The sequence below is a fragment of the Dipteris shenzhenensis genome, chromosome 28 (genome assembly GCF_047967505.1).
Source record: "Dipteris shenzhenensis isolate YYH24624 ecotype China chromosome 28, Dip_SZ_1.0, whole genome shotgun sequence".
Classification (NCBI taxonomy): Eukaryota; Viridiplantae; Streptophyta; class Polypodiopsida; order Gleicheniales; family Dipteridaceae; genus Dipteris; species Dipteris shenzhenensis.
The window spans coordinates 2,500,855-2,520,646 of NC_141623.1; the positions used below are offsets into that span (position 1 = coordinate 2,500,855).

General features: G+C 42.3%; 1 protein-coding gene across 1 annotated transcript in view; it reads left to right on the plus strand.

The window, feature by feature from the left end:
• Positions 1–493: 493 nt before the first annotated feature.
• Positions 494–19,792, plus strand: part of LOC147883040 (U3 small nucleolar ribonucleoprotein) — a 50,781-nt gene continuing 31,482 nt past the window's right edge. The window contains exons 1-4 of the mRNA XM_087400011.1: positions 494–1,213; positions 12,839–12,897; positions 13,030–13,129; positions 13,278–13,385. Coding sequence (XP_087256137.1) covers positions 533–1,213; positions 12,839–12,897; positions 13,030–13,129; positions 13,278–13,385 — 948 coding nt within the window. The 5' untranslated portion in view covers positions 494–532. The remainder of the gene's footprint in view (positions 1,214–12,838; positions 12,898–13,029; positions 13,130–13,277; positions 13,386–19,792) is intronic.

Consider the following 19,792-nt stretch of genomic DNA (forward strand, 5'->3'; position numbering starts at 1 on the left):
AAAGCAATTATCAAGATAAAGCAGTTAGTTAAGATCTTAGCGAAGAGGAATACAAAGCTTACTAGGACTAAGATCAAGCCTACTCTCTATGTCTTTGGCCTTCCATAGGTAGGTCTAAGTGAAGGCAATTGAAAAAGAAGTGAAATGGCCATTTTTTATTTTCAAAAAATATAGATTTTTAAAAATCCACTTGCCTCTAGAATTCCTCAGCCCTCTCTCTCTCTCTCTCTCTCTCTCTCTCCCTCTCTCTCTGTGCTTTCAATTCATCATCGCCGCCCTCTGTCTCTCTCTCTGTCTCTCTGTCTCCCTCATTGCTTTTAATGCATCATCTTCGCCCTCTTTTGCTATTTGGATATCGGGCAAGCCTTATGAATGATTTTTTCATTGGCCAATCTCCAAGTGATCTCCACCTCCACCTACTATTTCACTCCCTAAGTATTGCCAACTTTACCATTTAGGGCAGGTCATTTGAATGACAAAAGTCATTCAAATTTGATTTTTTTTGGGGGTGGCAGTTCCCGGCCATTTTGAAATGAATGAAGCTGCGAGCTGTATTGTTGGAGGAATGGCACCGGAAGACAGCGCTCCAGCACACCACGGAACCCTAGCCCTCTCTCTCATCAAGGCCTCTGAGCCCGCTGCGTGGCTTGCCCCTCCCCCCGAACTCGTTCACAGCGTTAAAACCGCCTCCGAGTTCCTTTTCGCTCTCTCCTCCGCTTATTCTGTAAATTGCCCACTCAAACAACTCCTCACTCAGCAATTTGATGCGGAGCAGATTTGGCAGCAGATCGATTTGCAAACCTCTCCTCTTGTTTCCTCCGTTAAAAGAAGGCTCAAACATATAGAGCGAAGCGCCCTGTCTGCTGTTCTTATCGAAGGTCATGCAATCGCAGACCCTAAGCGTCCTGATCCTACGGGCAATGGCGATGCAGTTGCGGTTCCAGGTACCTCCCAAGAGGCCGAGGAAAACGAAACTGAACCTGACGAGGACGCAGGCGATGAAAGTGCCGAGTTTTCTAGGGATGAGGAGGATCTGGGAATGCCCAGAAATGATAGCGGAGGCGAGGGCGAAAATCACGCCATTGAGGATAGGTTTCTAAGACTACGCGATATGGAAAGGTTTCTAGACGAAGGGGAGGCTTCACAAGACGGCAAAGCTGCACCTTTAGGAGCCGAGAGTGACTTTTCGGAGTCTGAACATGGCAATATGCAGGTGATTTCTTTGATTTATTTTTGTGTTCGAATTAGCTCTTTGAAATACAGCTTACTAGTTGCCGTGTTTGGCGAAGAGCAGAAGAAAATGTTATTTCAGAGAGGGTTCTGCAAGAGAATCACAGGACTTGAAATGAAGAATCACACGCAATAGGTTGAAGTAGTCATTGTACAGGACTGATGCGGTGTCCCTTAAGCTCCATACTGATAGCCTGTGCAAGAGAGTTGGCGAATTTATTATACGTTTGGTTTAAGCTTTAAAATTCTAATTTCAGAGGTTGAAAAGCAAATAGTCGTCCCATTTTTATTACGAAATATTGTGTGCATTAATCCAGCTGCTTTGATAATGCGTTAAAGATTTTGGTAGCTTTTTGCCCCATACCCCATAGACATCAGAGAACGGGAATATTTTTGGAAGGAGGTTAATTGAGCCGGAACGGGAGCGCGTCAGCTAACGCGTCATGATACAAGACATCATATGACATAATATACCAAAGTAAACAGAAATGTTAATCTAGAACCCATATTTGTAACATTGAAAAACATTGTAAAATGGAACGCCATGTTCCAAGATTCCCGGTCATTTTTAGAACGTGTCGCCTGGGATAACCTGGCATTCTAGCCCTTCCAAGGCATTCTAGTTTTGGATAAATGCTTCCACAAGAGGTTGCCAGGGTCTTGTAATTGAGTTTAGTCTCGGAAGTCTGGAAGTCTAGAGTCACCAAAAAGGTTTTGTCCCAAAATCTGTATCAAAGTTTTGATTGGATTAAGCAACAATACAATAAATAAAGCTGACTTGCCAGTTGGGGGGTGCACCTTATTCACACCCAATCGGTTGTTGCGCACTCTCTTACTTTATTTCTTGTTTATCGTGTGTGCACATGGATCTATGTAAGGTTGATGTTATAATTGAAATTGTAGAATTTGTTTAAATCTTTAGTCACTACGTTGTTCAACTGGAATCTGCACTTATGTATAAGCTTGACTCTTGACACCAAATTTTATTCTTATCATATGTTAAATTGTGGCCTTTAATTGAATATATTTTATGAGAGCATAATCAATGATAAAAAGTTCAAACCAATGACAAATCATATGACATAGAGAATACCCATGTGCATTGCTCTCATTCATTCATCAAGCGTGACAAGACAAGTGAAGTACAAGCCTTATGTAGGCTACTCACTCACACATTAGCACCTAGTGCATATGGGATAAGTCCCATGATGACATGTGGCACTCACACATGACACACACATAGACTAGTACTAGATCACTTAGTACTACACACCAACACTTCACACCAACACACTCTTTGACTATGATATCTCCAACACCCCCCTTTAGAGCAAAGAGGTGTGAGACCCCGTGTGATAGTGACTTCTCAGTTAGCTTCCGACCGACAAGGGCAAACCATCACTCATCATCCCCCCTTACTCTGAACTGGGTGGTCAATACCATCAACCAAAGTAAAACACAATACAATCATTTTTGGGGGATAACCCAGGGCAGAAGACTCTTATCGACTCCAAATACATTCAATTTAGAGGGACAACTCAAGGCTAAGAACCTTTATGTGACTCAACGTAGAAATAATTGCATTCATTTTATGCATAGCAAGGGCAGAGAACCCATGATCCCGAAGTAGCTATCACACAAGAGTGTGCACATCCTGATGCGAAGAGGTATGTCGGTGAAGAACCATGCCCTTGAATGATGTGTCGATGAAGGCCATAGGAGCAGCTACCAAGGGACATAATGCTATGACTCTCAATGTGCCGATCGGAGAGTCACCGAATGCGAAGAAGAGCCTCGGAGGCTTCAAAATGTAAACCCTGATCAAAACGCAGCAAGAGGGTGTCGGAAAGGCAAACCCTAATAAAAAAGCAACAAGATTACACCTTGAAATGACGCAAGACAGCTCCAAAGTGAAAAGCGGCTCCTTGGAACAGCTCAGAATGCTTCAGAGCTCTTGTAGATGTTTGTAGAAGATAGGCGGTGGCTGTAAATGCTCTAAAGTACACATAGTAGGGCCCAAAGTTCAAAGGTGGTTGCTGTAGGTGCTCCAAAGTGCACACAGCCCTTAAGAAAATGCTCCGAAATGCAGAGGCTGATGAATTCACAGCACTTTGAGGGACTGAAACTGCACGTAGGTAACGGCTATGGCGGAATTGCTTCGAGAAGGTCTGGTATGCAGCAGCAACTCAGGAGGATTTCGAAACAGCCCTCAAAGGTTCCCACGTGCAGGCGCAATGAGCCGACCAGCAAGTAATAGGCTGTCAAGGGTGCCTAAAGTTCCAAAAACTCCCGAATGGAGGCGGCAATGAAGGCAGGCTGTGGAGAGACTCTCGTCGGGTGCAAACAGCTAGAAAATGGAGGTAAAACAGGGCGAAATGGAGCAGGGCTAAGGTGACCGCAGCTTTCAGGAAGAAGTGCTGAAGCAAAATTAGGGTTAGGGCAAGGGTGACATGGCAGCAGCTATGGAAGGTGGCTCTGATACCATGTTGAAAACATGGTGAAGGGGGAGAGAGAGAGAGTTAGGGTGTGAGGAAATAATGCTCCAATGAAGACATAATGAAAGGCTCTCATTCATTCATCAAGTGTGACAAGACAAGTGAAGTACAAGCCTTATGTAGGCTCCTCACTCACACATTAGCACCTAGTGCATATGGGATAAGTCCCATGATGACACGTGGCACTCACATATGACTCACACACAGAGACTAGTACTAGATCACTTAGTACTACACACTAACACTTCACACCAACACACTCTTTGACTATGATATCTCCAACACCTCTGGCAAGATCATGGAAGAGATTGGCCATGATCAAAACTTCTTGCCTGTAACTGAAGCAAAGACACATATCCTGTTAGAAAAACATTCAATTACCCATAGACAATGATGAGGCCAATTAGAGATCAAAATAAAGATCCTAAGACCTCACTTTTTAAACCATTTTATGTAGAAAAATGGAACTGAAAATAGAGCAGCTATGGACTGAATCAAGATAGACCTTGGCTAGATCTATCACCTAGCACTCGGGTTTGTGGTTTTGAAGGTCACATTCACCTTGTTGTGTCCTATTTAATCTTAATCTGTCCTTTCTAACTAAGCATCATCATTTCTAACATACCAAGGGCCACTGACGGTGCTAGAAACGCCGTCATCATTCTCGTATGGCATGATGTGAAATATGGTGGTGATCCGGTAAGAAATCATGCACTAGCTGCAGACACCCTATCACTGGGTGTGACTATTATGGACATTGAAGGTCCAACACCATGTTGAAGATGGTAGAGTAAATGAGTCATCCTGAAGATGACTAATCACATTGAAGGTGATACGTGGCCACTGTGTAGGTGATAAGGAGACACTGAATGTGCCAATAAATAATAGTCACATTGAAGGTGACATGAACACGTTGAAGGTGTCAATGTATAATGGATACATTGAAGGTGCCGTAGCTATACTGAAGATAGCCTCATGGTGATTAGCCATGGAAAGGAAGAGTAATCTGTAATGCATATGAACATGTGCACATGGTAGAAGAGAATGCATGTCCGGCCGGAATATGGAGTCCTGCAAATGGAACTCACACACGTGTGATTAGTAGAATAAAATTAAGAATAATATGCCAGTGATGTAGCAAAAAGAATCAGTGTTACATTCCATCTGTTGCTAAAACAGTTGTCCTCAACTAACAACAACCTAGGCAGGAGTATTGAGTTGTAAAGCGTCCTCATATAGCTGGATGAGATGAGGATAATCAGTGAGGTATTGTTGATCAACCCACTTTGCATCAGTAGTGGGGTAATGTAAAAACTTGAGGAGGTACTTGCTGTTAGAAATCGATCAACAGAGGGTACGCATAACGGAAGACTGATAGAATTGCCCAGGAGCTCACACGGTGTGGTGTGGGGTGTGGAATCACTAACTTCTTTAACTTATGTGCATGATATAGAAATCACTGAAATAATATATTTCCGTCCAAAGCTATGGACACAATAGAGAAGAGATAGATCCAGAGTCCCACCAATGGTGTGGTCCTTTGATCTTACCACAAGGTACTTCTCCTATCTGCCAGCTATCTCTAGACTCGAGCCCGCGTGCTCCACCTAGATCGTCTGTAGACTTTCTGTCCAGAATGATCCTCTCCACCTTGCTGTCTGGAAACCGGCCTAGGTGTGTAGCCTCTTGTGAGCTAGATCTACAGCACAAGGTACTTCTTTCTCCTCCTGAATGTAGGCCCATAGGTAGCCCTGCTGCTGCTCCTTTTGCTAGTGGACTGGCTGCTCCAGAAGATGCGAAATGAGGCCTGAGGCCTCTCCTTTTATAGCCCCCAAGGGCTGCTGACTAGAACCGACCAGCCTGCCAAATCTGGCCGACTAAACTGGCCGACCTGGTCTGTAAGAGCCCTATGGCAGGCCCTTTTGGGCTGCTGCCTTTGCCCCTTCCTGCGCCTCTTGCAGGCCCATGTGCTGTCCATGTCAGGTCCCCTCTGCAAGCACCTATTGGCCCTGCTCATGCTGCTACTTGTGTTCCTCTGCCAGCCCCATGTGCTGTTCTCTGAAGGCGCCTTTTCCAACACGTACATGCCTGCTTTGCTACGCCTCTGCCAGGCTGTTGTGCTGCCCATGTGGCAGCCCCTTTACCCTTCTTTTCTTTGTTGTGAGGTGTTGTCCATGTGGCAACCCCCTCTCCAGGCTTTTCCCTTTGGGCACATGCCCTAGGTCTCCCTCCCCCACGCTCTCCTCATATGGGGGATTACAGATGGGGAGGTGACCTTTCCAACACTTTCATGTATAGCGTCCACCTCTTGTACGCTTATCTTGGTGATAAATAACTTGCTCTGGAAGGATAATTTCATCTTCATCTTCGACTTCAGGCTGCGGCTCATCAGAGAGAGTACATGGAAGTGATCCCTCATAAGGCTTGAGCATGCATTATGAATCTTCCAATGCGGAGGAAGATGTAACCAAAGTGAAACATCATTGATTTGGCTTGCAATTTGAAATGGACAATAGTATTGCAAAGCAAGCTTAACATAAACTGGTTTGGGGCCAGCTTGAGACTTAAGCGGAGCTTTGTTGAATCAGAGCAACACTCAATCTCCCTCTTTGATGTAAGTGGCCCTCCGTCGCCGATTAGCGGAGTTCCTATGTCTTTCTTGAGCTTGGAGAATATGATTGCTCACGTACTTATAGGCTGATTTCTGATCTTCAATGAATTGATCTGCAGCAAAAACTTCATCTTTGGTGTGCGGTACAGGCAATGGTAAAGGTTTCCCATAGATTATTTTAGTAGGAGCCTTCCCGGTGGAAGAATGAATAGTGTTGTTGTAGGCAAATTCCACCATAGGAAGATACTTTTCCCAGAGATGCAGATTATCATGGACATAACATCGTAAAAATTCTGGCAACACCTTGTTGGCTGCCTCACTTTGCCCATCTGTTTCTGGATGATATGAGGAAGAGAAATCCAGCTTTGTACCAAGATTGACGAAGAGGGCTTTTCAGAAACTGGTGATTATGTTGTTTCGGTCGGGCACAATAGACTTGGGAATGTCATGATGTGGAAAGATGCGTTTAACAAATAGTGTAGCAGCTTTGGTTGCCTTAAGAGTCTTCTTGCAAGGAATGAAATGAGCGTGCTTAATGAATCTGTCAATCCCCGTCCATATCATGTCATGTCCCTGGGGAGTTCCCATGGACCCTAAGACACGGGTAGAGGTTGAAGTAGTCCTTGTGGCTTTCGTTTGTCATATTTGGACTTTTGACAAATTATACAGGAAGTGACATATTGATATACATCTTTATGCATTTGAGGCCAATAGAAATACCTCTCAAGCTGTCCCAAAGTCGGTAAAGGCCTCTGTGTCCAGCTAAGGCAGGACTGTGACATTCTTCGATTACTTTGGACCTCACATTTCTCTTCTCACACACACGATATTGATTCCATAGATATGTATCGCGGAGATAAGAATCCTTATGGCCGCCTCCTTGATCCAATTCAGCCCATATCTTGGAGAAGTTTGGATCATCCTTGTATTGTTCCTTCATGGTTGAAAGTGCATCATGATGGGCTGTAGTAATGGAATTTACCTAAGGTCTCCGTGAAAGTGCATCGGCAACCACATTTTCTTTCCCAGGTGTATGCTGAATTTGAAAGTTGAAGGCAGCTAGAAAGTTTGCCCAGCGTATATGCTTTCCTCGCACCGTGGGTTGGGTGAGGAAGTACCTGACACTCTTAATTCAGCATCTGGAAGTCTCCGACTCTCGTAGGCAATGGCATGACCTTCTTGTAGTAGATTGGCTTCAATACATCCCCCTCTAGCATCTGCGTGGACCACAAAAGACTTTTGCAAATTTTGCATGTGTGTGTGTGCGTGTGTGTTACGGGGGCTGTCGTAAGAGCTACTTTTAGCAACTGGAAGGTTGACTTCTCCTTGTCACCCCAAGTGAGTATGATGCCTTCCTTTGTCAAATCATGTAAGGAAGAAGCTTTATGAGCGAAGTGATGGATGAACCTTCTATAGTAGGAGCACAACCCAAGGAAGGATCGCACCTCGTGGACCGACTTCAAGTTAGGCCACTCCTGAATGACTTTTAATTTGTTTGGATCCATCGTGATCTCCCCTTTAGTGACAATGTGTCCTAAAAATCTGATTTCTGGAAGAAAGAACTCGCTCTTTTTGGCATTGATAAACATTTGATGTTCTTTGAGGAGGCTGAAGACAATTTTTAGATGTTCACGATGCTCTTTCTTGTCCTTGTTGAAAGCGAAGATGTCGTGGAAGAAGGTAACCAGCAAGTGACTTATGTTTTTGGATTAAAAATAGCCGTAGAGGCCTTGAGCCAGTTCTGAATGCAGTCTTATGGACTCCTGAGAAGCAATTCGCACTTATGGTAACCACTCTTAAGATCAATCTTGTTGAAAATTTTCCCCTCTCAAATTATCCAGGATGTCATCTATCTTTGGAATGGGGAAGCGAATTTTGATAGTTATCTTGTTCAATGCTCTGTTGTCAACACACATCCTCCAAGACCCATGGAGAGCAGAAAGGTGAGTTACTGGGTCTAATCAAGCCATGATCAAGAAGCTCCTGTACTTGTCTTTGGATTTCCTCTTGCTGTGTCTTGCTCACCCTAAACGGCGATCTATTTGGCGGCGAACTACCCGGAATCAAACCTATGTGGAGGTCTTCTAGTCTCTCTGGTGGAAGAGTCTTTGGTAGGTCTTGAAGGAAGCTGTCCTTGAATTCTTCTAGGAATTTTCTTCGCTCAACAGTTAAGTCATCTTCATTCCTAGGCTTATACAACTCACGAGCAAAGATCAAATAAGAATGGATAGAATTTGTAAATACCTTCCAAGCTTGTATGTGGTTGACTAGTGGAATTAGGTGACCCGAAACTCTAGCAGAGATGATGATCTTGTGCTCTTTATGCTGAATTGTGACGTTTTGTCGTCAATAACTGGCTGCATCTTAAAATGCCATGTGAAACCTTTATTGAAACCAACATTATAAACAACTCTCTCTCTCACCCTCTTTCTCACGGCACACTAGGGCCCATGACAAATTGTTGGGCTGGATCCCTCGAAGGTCTTTATTACTTGAAAAATTTTGAGTACAGAGAGTTCAGCGTAGAGGAGATTTTACAAAAATTCCAAACATGAATGCTTTTACAAAGAGCTCAAGGCTCATTCATTTGGCAATTTGCCAAGTGTCAAATTTTTAATCTACTTTCCTAATTACATGCCACTAGGGGCAACTCTGGAGTCTTCGAAGCACTTGGTCACGCGAGTGATCTCCGAAGCGCTCGCCTAGCTCCATATTGCTTGGTTCTTCTATCCTTCTTAGTACTTGCAACTATTAACTAAAGCGCACAACCATGGCACTCATTAATGGTCAGCGCATTGCATGCAAATAATAATCCGTAGACTAATCCTAGTCATTGTGGGTGTCTCCACCAAGCAAACATGTGAACAAAACATAGAACACAATTCTTGGTTGACCGAGGTCAACCCTCTTAGTCGTAATTAAGGGGTGTGACCATCAGTCAAAGCGCCTTAATTATGGCCAAGTCTCTCCTACCGAAGTTGGCGCACCTTGGTTAATGAGGTTAACCCTCTTGGCGTAAGCCAAGTCATGTTGACCGAAGTCAACACTCTTTGATTGAAGTCAGCGGCTTGGTTCTTTGGCTAACCGTAGTTAACCATCTTGGTCGAAGCCAGATCTTTCTAATCGAGGTTAGACTTACTTAACCAAGGGTAAGTATCTTTGACCGAAGTCAAGACTTTGAACAAATGAAAAAATAACTCTTTGAACATAATTAAATAAATGAAGAACTCATTAATTATGATCGATAAATGGTCAACTTATGCTTTGACTTCGGAATATTTACAGCTTGGTGACATCCCCTCCGCTTCTATTCAGTTGACCTCAACTGAAAAGCATCCTGGTAAACATCCAAAAGCTGTGGATGATCAGACAACATGTTTTCATCCATCCACTTGGCATCCAATGCTGAGTAATTCTTGAACGTTACAAGATATCTTTAAAATTCCTTGCCTTGAGGGCCTTTGCGTACAGTATGGCACACAATCTGAAGACTCACATGAAAGGCATTGTGAATCCTCCAATGCTCTGGCAATGCCAACCTGTATGCAACCTCATTAATCTCTTCTGTAACCCTGAAATGGCCATAGTATATGGGAGATAACTTTGCATACACCTTTTGCTTGCCCTTTAGCTTGGAGCCTAGCACTCTGGAACTTCAAAAGCACCCAATCCCCTTCCTTGAGATCTAACTGTCTCCTATGCTTATTTGCTGCCCTTTTTATGCTTTTCTTGAGACCTTTCAATTGCTGTCCGGATATGATCTCAAAGGGGGCTTTCCGTGTGGTGCTTTGAACTATATTATTGTAAGCAAATTGCACCAATGGTAGGTACTTTTCGCGGTCACCCATGTAGCATTTCAGCATATCCAACACTATAGAATATGCTACCTCACAGTGTCCATCTGTCTGGGGATGGAAAGAAGAAGAAAAATTCGTCCCCATATTATCGAATAAAGCTCTCCAGAATAGATTGGTCATTCTGGGATCTCGATCACTGACAATAGCCGGACTTAGGCATACCATGGTGATTAAAGATCTGTGCCATGAAAAGCTTAGCCATATGATTTGCCTTTATGGTTTTGCGAACTGGAATGAAATGAGCTTGCTTGCTGAATCTATCAATGATAGTCCATCATTCCCTGACTTTGATCATGGCAAATAAAAAATGAAGTCCATTGCAATACTTTCCCATGGTGCCTCAGGCACAGGAAGAGTCATAAGTAGGCTAGGTGCCTTCTTTCTATCCTATTTCACTTTTTGACAGGTTAGGCATTGTGTGACAAATTGATGTGTATCTTTTCGCATCCCTGGCCAAAAGAAATACCACTCTAGTGCTTGAGTTGTTGCTGTAGTTCCTCTATGCCCAGCATAGGGAGGTGCATGGCATTCCTCCAAAATCTTTTTTCTCATCTCTTGGGTGATGCATAGGCAATCATCTTTCATTAGATACCCATCTTTCAAGGAATAGTGACTGGTAGACTGCCCTCTTGCACTTGCTGTAAAATCTCACCAAAATCTGCATTATTAGCATATTGCTCCCTCATGTCTTCCAAATGTTGATGATAAGCGATAGTCACATTGTTCACTTGGGGTCTTCGAGACAAGGCATCTGCCACTCTGTGCCATAACTCCCGGAGTATGGACAATCTGAAAATGATACATTGACAGCATGTCTGCCCATTTCATATGCTTCTTGGACAGTTTTGTCTGATTCAAAAAGTATCTCAGACTTTGGTGATCTATTTTTATCTGCACCCAAAAGATAATGCTTTGAGCCAACAACTTTTTCTCATAGATTCCAAGAGATCTCTCTTTATCTCGGAGTCTCCTTCCCTCATAGGCCACTACATGACCATTCTAATGCAATGCAGCCCCAACACATTCTGCACAATCAAATGGTTGATACAAATCTAAAACTATCAAGATTGGCTCTGTGGTCAGCCTCTCTTTTAGTGTGGTGAATGCTGTCTGTTGTGGAATTCCCATATGAAAGCTGCATTTTTCTTAGTAAGGTCATGAAGTGGAGTGGCTATGTCCACAAAATGCTTGATAAATCTTCTGTAGTAAGAACACAAGCCTAGGAAACTACGGACTTCATGCACAGTCTTCAACTCTGGCCATTTTTGTGGCTTGGAGCTTTGCCGGATCCATCCGTATCCCATCTTTGGATATTATATGTCCCAAGTAAGGGATCTCCCAGGAAGAATTCACTCTTCTTGCTGTTTGCATAGAGCTGGTGATTTAGCAGCTCTTGACATACTTAGCAAGATGTTCCTTGTGCTCTTCTTCAGACTTAGAAAGCTGTGAGGTGCTGCCAATGTGGCAGCCCCATCTTTCTCTCTCCTCTCTGTGCAGATCTTGCCCTAGGTCTCCCTCCCCAGTGCTCTCCTCATTTGGGGCTTACAGATGGGGAGGTGACCTTTCCAATTCACAGCAAGCTAGTGAGCAAGGAAGATTGGGGTGTACCAAGATGCAGCAGCAGCAGCAGCCAGCAGTAGGAGAGGAATAGGCGCACCAGGGTGGAGGAGTAGCAGATCAAGAGGAAGAGGATAGGTGGGCGCCTACAGCTTCTGTGTGTGGGAGAGTGAGGCTAGTCCCTTGAATTTATAGGCGTAGGTTGGACGAAAAGCTAGAGCCAGAATAGGAAAAGCAAGCTCTAGAAAGCTTTTCTAGAACCTTCTAGTAGGTCGGAAGCAATTATAGCTGAAAAGCAGGGTCATTAATTTAGATTCCTAAAAGTAGGGCAAAAAGCTCAAATTCAAAATTTTAATTCTAATTAAAGCGTTTCTTTAAAGATTTTTATTCTAAGATCACTTTGCCCCTACACTTTTATTTATTTATTAATTGCCCATGCACATTTGTTCATATTTGGTCTTAGACTACTCGGATTTCATTCAAAGTGAAACCAACGGATAGCTTGGCTAGACCTATCACCTAGCACTCGGGTTTGTGGTTTTGAAGATCACGTCCACCTCGCAGGGTCCGTTGAGAAACTTATGCCCTTGTAACCCTTGGTGGTGGTGTAGAATGTGTTTAAGATGTAGTGTAGATGAACGTGGAAATTGAAGCTATGTTCCATGTTCAAACAAAACATGCATGTTGATGTCTTTACCGTATTTGGCTAGATGTTAGTGGTGTACTCCATATCTATCTCTTGTGGTGCTCCTAGGTGTGTATCATTGTAGCCTAGTAGCTATTGAGGTGCATGATATTTTTGTTTCTTCCTTCGAAACCTAGCTTTGCATGGTCTTAGTGATTTATGTAAGAGGGGATAGCATGGCTTCCAGTCTACACATGTTGGGCAACATTTTTATTTGAAGGTTGTGGTTGAACTTTTATGAAGTAAAGGCGGCATGCTACACTTGCTTTTTCTGTATTTATGGTGCTAAGTTTGTGTATGAAACCGGGCTTTCCATTTGTCTTCATTTCAATATCCAGGTGTTGTTTTTCATACGTTTGTGAGGTACGATTTTGGACCTGATGATGGAATGATTGTGTGATAGGAGGATGGTAAGCCAGCAGACCTGGGGAATGGCTTGGAGAGCGAGGATGAAGACATAAAGTGTGTTTCTATCTTGTAATTTGTGATTTAGTTCATGGGAATGGAAAATTGTTATGATCTATTTGTGGTCTGAGTATTGCTTTATACCTTCCCTATTTTTTGGAAGTCAGCTAACATGGATGGTTTTGTCAGATATGATGATTTCTTCGGCGTAAGTGGGAAGGGACAATCAGGGAAAGTTTCTGCTGACAATGCAAATGGACTTAGGAACTTGCATTCTGATGATGGTGAAGTACGTATGCTTCAGCACAGTTATTGCCTTTTATGATTTCGTAGTATGTGATTCTGTAGTGGGGTCTACTTGTATGGAACATATCTTAATGTAATGGAGAACTGTGCGTTGTAAAATTATTCTTAAAACGTTGGCTGCTTTTTGTCAGATGGAGTCCATGACAACACATGAAAAGCAACGTACAAAAATGCAGAAACGCATTGAGCAATTGCAGAAGGCGAATCTTGACCCGAAGTCATGGACATTGCAAGGAGAGGTATTCTCATCCGTATTTTGTAGCTATCATTAATGAATGCGGAATCTGTATATAGCCTGTTTGGTGCCTTTACATGTAATTCAAATCTGGCACACTTCTCTGTGATTTAAAATTTAATTTGCATATTTGTAAAGCCATGAATGCTGCTGGTGATATGACAAAGGAAAAGCTTGTAAATAGGGGTGCTATGTGCTGCCACACCTAAGTTCATAAGAAGGTCCAGAAACTCTCTTTGAAGGCTAGCCGGTGGTGAATTCTAACTCCCCGCCAACTTAGCAGCTCTCCATGTAGCGCAGTTCTTTGTTTTGAATATTACCATTCTTTGTCAAAAACGAAACTTCCCTTCACCCTGATAAACAATTTCAGTTGAAGACACTGGCCAACGATTTCTTCTACAGAAACTTGCCTTGGTTTCAGAATCTCATTTTGGTACTGCTATTAGATTATTGAGCATGTTGCAAACAAGCTCTTAATGTATCCTGTGGGCATACTATACATCACAGCTCTTGTGAAATTGATATCATGGGTTACTTTTTTTTGCTTTGGATGGAATATATTACTTGAAGGAATGATAGAATTTAAAGTAGTTTTATTTGTTATTGTAGTTTTTGTGTGCTGTACAACCTACATTCTGTTGAACAACAAACTGAATCAAAAGTTAGTCAGTCTGATGGGCTTGAAGGAACTCAAGGAAATTCGCTCATTGGGGGGGGGGGGGGGGGGAGTAGGATGAAAACCCACACAAAACCGATGGGAAATGAATTCTGACAAATGCTTTCACAAGTACTTTTGTTTCATGTAGATTTGTATGGGTAACAAGTTCATGGTTTTCAAAATAAATTCCTTTTGGCATTTTTTAGCAGTTTCCTGATTTAACTGGTTGAGACAAATGCTGGCTGGGAATTCCTGTAAACTGCTGCTTGAGGATGTGGTCACTGGAGTGAAAAGGTGGAATGTTTGGCCATATAACTCCTGTAGGTCTAATTAATGAGTGGGACATGCTGATTCAAAAGTGAGTAGGCAACAGGGCAGTATGGAATTTATGAATGGAACAGAGTAGATCTGTGTGCTATCTTAGTTGGCTGATGAATCGGCATATATCCTCGAGCAACTAACAGCGTTTCCTTCTGTATTTTCCGAACCCTGTTCCCATCCCCATGCTGATTTTTCGTGGGCCCGGAAACCTGTTTTCAACCTCTTTCTTCTTTGAGTTAACTTTGTTCTTCTAGAATATATGTGTGTGTGTGTGTGTGTGATAGTTATGCTGCGAGGGACTTGGATGCTACTAGCCTTGAAGTGTTTTCTCACTGTTTTTGAGTTCTTTCATTAGGCTCTCCTTTAGAGTCTAATGTCATGTACATTGATTTCATGCTAATTTTATAGTTACTGGTTTCACCAAAAAAAAAAAAAGAGTGTGTGTGTGTGAGGGAGCTGGTTGAGCTGCTGGTATGGCCTTTTCTTGCTGTCGCAGGCCCCGTTTAGGGTTTTGCGCACCCTCTAGAGCCCCGTCCCAGGTCTCGCGCCTTTTCTGAAGCCTTGACTCAGGTCTTTGGATGCCCGTCTAGGATCGTGCGCCATGTCCGCAGATCCCGTGCCATCTCTGAAGCTCCGTTTCAGATCCCTTGATCTCCTTGGTAGCCCGTCTTGAGTCCCGTGACCTTTCTGCAAGTTCATCTTCCCCAGCAGCTCCTTGTTTTTCTGCTCTCTGTTTCTGTACGTGTTCTCCATCGTTTTTTGGAGTGCTCTCCAATTTTCGCCTTTGCCTTTTGTTCATATACTGTTCTTGGGTTTGCCCCCTTTCCTGCTCACCTTTTTCTTTGTTCCAGCCTTGTTCCAGCCTTTCTTTTCCTTCAGTACCTGTTGTGTATACCGTTCTCCTCTTTGGGATTTGCCTTTGCTATATCCTTTTCCTTTTATATAGTTATTGCAGTCCCTCCTTGTGCATAGAATTCTTCTGGTTCTCCACTTCTCTCAGGTACAATGTGGTTGACTATGCTTTTGACAAGACTTTCACTAAAAAAAAGAAGCAGGTTGTGGGTCAGGATGACCTTGTTTACACCTCTCATGAGGCACAGCTTGTTTTTGATGTTGTGCATGAAGGTTTTGAAGATACACGCCAAGTATGCTCTCATTATTTTTTTTCCTAGTCGTATGCCTATTGCAGAAGATGTAATTGGTTGACAAGATCCTTGGGAGGTTGCTTTGTCCGTAAAGTGCATCATGCAACAAAAGGCTTCTTTGAATTATCATGGCAGATGAGCAACATAAACAGATGCCTCCTGAGCATTCACCTTTATTTTATGGACAACAAATGATACATGTCTTGCCCTGGTCGTTGACTCGGGATTACCAGGCATTGATTCGACATCGTTGCCCGGTTTGGGTTGAAGTGGTTGATTTCCCTCAAAGTTTGGCTTCTCTTTTGCCCGAAATTGATGCATCTTTGGGAAAAGTGCCCGAAAGGAAATTCCAACAGGTTTTGCATTCCGATAGAGTTTTTCTATGCTTTGAAGCATACTTTGCTGAATATCATTAATGCTGCATGGCAAAATCAGCAAGTGCTAGATGCTTAAAAGAAAGTGTTGGTTAAGCTAATTCCCAAGAAGCATCTTTGTGAATCATTTGCTGATTGGAGGCCTTTCACACTCATGCCGGTAATCTATAAGATCATTGCCAAAATAGTGGTTGACAGAATAAAAGGCTACTGCATGATGGCTTGCATCCTAATCAATATGGCTTTATTCCTTGCCGGCACATCCTTGACAATATTGCTAATGTTTATGTTGGCATTGGACGCGTCATTTTTACGAGCAAAAACCTATGAGCCGGTTTATTCGAGCGTGTTTTTCAAGAGATTTAAAAAATGGTATTTCTTTTGGAAACGTGGTTTTAACACTTTTATTTTCACTAGAACTACATAAAAATGTATAGAATAGTCACTCATTCATTTTTATATAACATAAATTTTCTTATTCATAGCCATCCTTTGTTCCCATGTTATACCTAAAACAAGTGTTAAATAAATTTTTTAAGAAACATCCCTCATAATCACTCTCAATGTATTAATATTATACATATATAATTACCTATTAAACATATTTATATCAATATGACGAGCTTTCTAGTGTTTTAATAGCATGAATAACAAGATATTTGTGGATATGTTTCTAAATAAGTTTAAAACTGCACTATGTTGTGTTTTTAGAGAATGAGTTTGGGAATGCTCCTGGATTCATCTAGGTATATGCTTCTGCCGTAGTAGCGGACATGCAAATTTCACCTTGTGAAGTTTTCGTCCAAGTTGCGGGCTGCGGCCTGCTGGTATTGTGATAATTCTTTCTATGGTGCGTTGCCCTATCAACTAGATTTAGATTTAGATGCTTGTTGGGGAGAGACTAAAATGAAAACGTTTAGACTTCGCAAGTAGTTGTAGCTTGAATGAAGAGATTTTGGACTATCTTTTGATTATCCTTCTCCTTTAGTGCTAGCCTTCATCATGGTTGAGTCTGCCCTTCACCTCCGGAGTGCCAATGGGGTTGGATTTTGAAAAATCTTGCATATATAGTATTAAATATTACATGTGCTTTATGAGAGTAATATATACGCCCAAGATAATACTTATTTATAGTTATTTAGAAACATCTGTACCTAGATGAATCCAGGAACATTCCCAAACTCATCCTCTAAAAACACAACATAGTGCAGTTTCAATCTCATGATAGTCACTCACAAGGTTGAAAACCATAAACTCCATCATGCATAGCAAGGACTAGCTACTATGACATCCCCACTGATGTCATCAGCGCCCAACAATGGGTGTAGACCATAGTATAAAAACATGCATTCACACACACAAATCCACACACACACACACACACATACTTGAGCATCCATTTATACAAAGTCTTCGTACTGAGTTTCTATATGTGCTCAAATGGTGTTTTTCGGTCAATTTGAGTGGTTGAATGACTATATTTGGACATTGGATGTGAAAGTTATGTCACTTTTAAAAGTGTTATCTACCTTGGAAGACCTTTTCAAAGGGGTTTCGCTGGCGAAACTATCTTGATGGCTTGCTTCAATGAGAGAAACCCGTTCATGAAGATAGGTTGAGAGAGGGTTTCCAATGTCACCCCCTATTAAGTAAAAGTTGTAAGAAGGATCATAAGGGAATTTTCATAGAGAAGTCTACTCTACATGAAAAAGCCATCTCATTATGTTATTCACCATTCCCAAAGATCCATGTGTAAAATAGACATTGCTATAATAGTTTGCATATTCCTAAGTGAAACTAGGTTTTCTTTTGATCCATTTTTGCCATATTTTTACATAGTTGGAAGCTTTTTTTTCCCCTTCGCTCGGACGCTTGGAAGATTTCGCTCGAAAAATGGTCATCCTCGTTGGCATTAAATATGCCAAGTATACTCAGCAAGATGTCCTTTTGCTCCAAGTGGACATTGCCAAAGCTTTTGATACAATGCAGTGGGATTTCATTTCCCAGAGTATTGAAGCTCTTGGATTTGGGCATCGAATGCAGAATATTATTTATTGGCTCTACCGTGATAGCAAAGCGACATGCATCTTATTGGGGGATCTCTCTTTGGGAACGGGCGTGATTCTTTGCAAGGTAATTCTCTGAGGGCTGAGAACTTGCACTTGTCGAAAGCGCCACTTGCTCTACAAGAACCCATGCGTTCTTATTTCCTCTCTTTTAAAGGTATTTCACTTGTTGGTGATGTTCTTCGGGATGACAGTACTTAATTGCCTTTTCCATTGACAGCTAGATAGTATGGATTGGGAATGCCATATTCCCTCTCTCGGATGCTTTCTCCTTTCTTACCGGTTCCTAGATTAGAGCTCAGAGATTGGCTTACTTATTGCTCTTTGCATCGATAGGGTTCTCCTTTGCGGCCTTTACGCTTGGCTGATATTTCAGTGGTTGGTTTATATAGGGTTTTGCTACCGTCTCCTTGGATTTCACAGCATGCCAACCGACTGTGGTCTTTTAATCTTAATGCCAAATGGTGGTGTAAAAGATTGCATTAAATCTGGTCATGTAAATTGCCACTTCGACAATAGGTTTTTTAATGGCGAGTGCTACTTGGTGTTGTTCCCTTTGGCACACTCCTGGCTTGTCGACACATTGTTCATGCATTATGCCACATATGTTTTTTTTTTTTTTTTTTTGGTTGGGGACAGAAAAGTGCTTTATATCATGTCATACATCAAAAAAGATAGTACCAGAATTGACTGTTGTGGCTAAAAGAGCCCTTACATCCTGAAGATCAACAAAAGTATAAACTCCTAAAGAAGACATCTCAAGGATGAAATGAAAAGCTGGAGGTATCTTCCTTGAAATCTGAGGCAGCAACAACAGAGGTGTTTGAGGAGTGTCCCTGGGCAACAATAATGTCAATAGAATGTCCATGAGCGACAGAAAGGCTCTGGAGAGGGTCAATAGACATGGATGACAGTTGGGTAAGATCAGCAGGGATAGGAGTAATCTGAGCAGAAGGGCCAGAGCCATGGATCTTGGTTTTGACTCCTGGAGAGGCAGCTTGAGGCTGTTCGGATGAGTCAACAGCCATAGAAGGGGAGTTGATGGAGAGGCTCCCAAAAGTAGAAGTAACCTGTTTGGGACCAGCAACAGCAAAAGTAGAGGGAGCTTTGTTTGTAGAGGCATGAGGTGTTGATCCTGGGGAAGAGGGAAGGGGTTCACCAGTTGTGGCAGATCTTCTTTGAAGAAAAGGGGGAAGCTTTGGATGATTATCTAAAATAAAACAAGAGAGCTTGTGTGTGGCAATATCTACACTTAACCTTTGATGTTCAAGGTTGTGTGCACTAATAATGAAGTCAATTCTCCTTTTTTCCTATTCCACCATGCAGCAAACATAGCATAAGTAGAAAGATCTTTATGATTAAATTGGAAGTTATTCCTAGATATCCAAATGAATGAGACTGCATGGGCCCTAATGATAAATTCAGGCTCATGCCTTATCCTGCAAGCATCTCTTAATAGAATAGCTTTCCAGTTAACAGGTTCACCACATTCCATCTGAATAAATTTTCATACTTTCCTGGCATGAGGGCAAGCAACAAAAAGGTGGAAGACATCTTCAACAGGGTTTATACATCTCATACACTTGCCATCCCCTTTGCCAATGCTGAGTCCTCTTGAATTAGACCAAACAGATTTATGAAGTATTAGCGAGGTAAGACAGGATATTTTCTCAAGCACATTCCTAGTCCAAATTCTGTGAAATCTGTAGTACCATTTGGTTCTATCATCATCTAACTTCCACCTTCTGTTAAGGGTTCTGAAAAAATCCTCCATATCAGCAATAGGAGTTGGGATGGGTAATAAGGAGGAGCACCTCACCCAGCTAAACTCCTTGTGCATGCACAAT